Here is a 2070-nt window from a genome sequence, read left to right as displayed (position 1 = left end):
AACACCGCTTGCATTCAATCTTAAAAATGTTCGTTTTGGTTTAAATTATTTCTTTCCTGTTAGCCATTTTTCCTGTGTAAATAACAGTCAAAATAACAGTAACATGCCATCAACGTAAAATGCAGCCACCACTCCTGTCGTCATTATTATTGGTGATCCGCAGCATTTGCGGATCACCTCCTGTTATTGTCAGAGATCTTTTTTTTTATTCTACTTTCTGGCAATTATTGTTCGCACGATATCTCAAAATTGCTACGAGTTACGCACAAGGTCGCTTCATCAATCATTTTGGCTCCGCCTAGAATAGACATAGTAAGGTTTTCAAGGTGACCAGTCATGCGTGACGTCAGCTACGCGCAATTTTGCGTTCTTACATTATCGATCATATCAGCCTAACCAATTGCCATTTCGAAATGTCAATGTTGAATGTAATGTACCCTAATTTTACGTCCTCAGTGACGAGTTCAAATCTAGTTTTTTTTTATCATTACTAAAACAACAATAATAATTATTATTATTATTAACATTAAACTATATTATTATGATTCCAGGTTTGTGGATATAAATCTGGAGGACGATGATGAATTTGGAAATGATATTGCATCCAGTATTAAGACTGAAAGCATTTATTCTATGGTAATTTCTATTTGAACTTATTTCTTATTTGTTTGTTGTTAAGCGCCTAGAGGTTATTAACATTAGGCGCTATATAAATATTTATTATTATTATTTCTCCTCTTCAGTGTATGTAGTATTCTGAGTATCTTAGATAGCCTTGGTTTTAACTAATTTTTATTGCATTTCCTCCCATGATAGTCACATGAAATGGGTTCATCTGTGGATGAGGCAGGACCATCAAATATTTCCAGTTCTGTCACTGAAAGGTTTGTAACTCCATTAAGGATGGTAGAAAAGTAGGAGAATAACACATAATTCGCAGCGTCATTGTGCTGAATTGCGTGTGGGCGTGGTCCCACCTAGCTGCCGCAAACAGTTGCTTAAAGTAACTACCTGTTCACATCATTACAAGGCAGATGTAATAGCTGTTATTTTGATTGCAAATTTTTATTGCAAATTGTGTTAATCTGATATTCTATCAACAATTGTAGTCTATATATTAGGTGTTCATAGTGTTAATAACTATTGTATTGCCTTACAATGTTGTCAAACACTTTTAGTGGTTCGAGTGAAAGATGGTACAATTACTGTAATTGCCATATGTCTTCTGTTTATCATTATTGTTAACAGATTACCTGACTCAGGTTTTAGTGGGACGACTGATGAAAATCAGTTCAGAGCGCCTCAAGATTCACAAGAAAATAAGTAAGTTAAAAAAAGAGAGAATATATTGAAAAATACAATTTTATGCTCCACACTTAATATGTACACAGTGTAAGTTTAACATTATAATTACTGTATTATTAACAGAACACCGGAATCAGCTATTCATCTGCAGCTACCAAACTCATCCTCAGTGACGAGTTCAAATCTAGTTTTTTTTATCATTACTAAAACAACAATAATTATTATTATTATTATTATCATTAAACTATATTATTATGATTCCAGGTTTGTGGATATAAATCTGGAGGACGATGATGAATTTGGAAATGATATTGCATCCAGTATTAAGACTGAAAGCTTTTATTCTACGGTAATTTCTATTTGAACTTATTTCTTATTTGTTTGTTGTTAAGCGCCTAGAGGTTATTAACATTAGGCGCTATATAGATATTATTATTATTATTTCTCCTCTTCAGTGTATGTAGTATTCTGAGTATCTTAGATAGCCTTGGTTTTAACTAATTTTTATTGCATTTCCTCCCATGATAGTCACATGAAATGGGTTCATCTGTGGATGAGGCAGGACCATCAAATATTTCCAGTTCTGTCACTGAAAGGTTTGTAACTCCATTAAGGATGGTAGAAAAGTAAGAGAATAACACATAATTCGCAGCGTCATTGTGCTGAATTGCGTATGGGCGTGGTCCCACCTAGCTGCCGTAAACAGTTGCTTAAAGTAACTACCTGTTCACATCATTACAAGGCAGATGTAATAGCTGTTATTTT

At 33.8% G+C, this 2070-nt stretch overlaps 1 protein-coding gene across 1 annotated transcript; it reads left to right on the top strand.

Moving 5' to 3' along the window:
- Window positions 1-551: 551 nt before the first annotated feature.
- LOC117121269 lies at window positions 552-1931 on the top strand (the record flags this gene model as incomplete). The annotated part of the gene is made up of 5 exons (XM_033266403.1): window positions 552-636; window positions 817-884; window positions 1249-1323; window positions 1570-1654; window positions 1834-1931. Coding segments are annotated over 5 exons (411 nt in total), but the record flags the coding sequence as incomplete, so codon positions are not given.
- Window positions 1932-2070: the final 139 nt, after the last annotated feature.

This window comes from Anneissia japonica, unplaced genomic scaffold, assembly GCF_011630105.1.
Source record: "Anneissia japonica isolate Jap-2015-1 unplaced genomic scaffold, ASM1163010v1 scaffold125174_len2113_cov101, whole genome shotgun sequence".
Classification (NCBI taxonomy): Eukaryota; Metazoa; Echinodermata; class Crinoidea; order Comatulida; family Comatulidae; genus Anneissia; species Anneissia japonica.
Note: the sequence above shows the minus strand (reverse complement) of the source record. Positions and strands in the feature narration are given on the sequence as shown.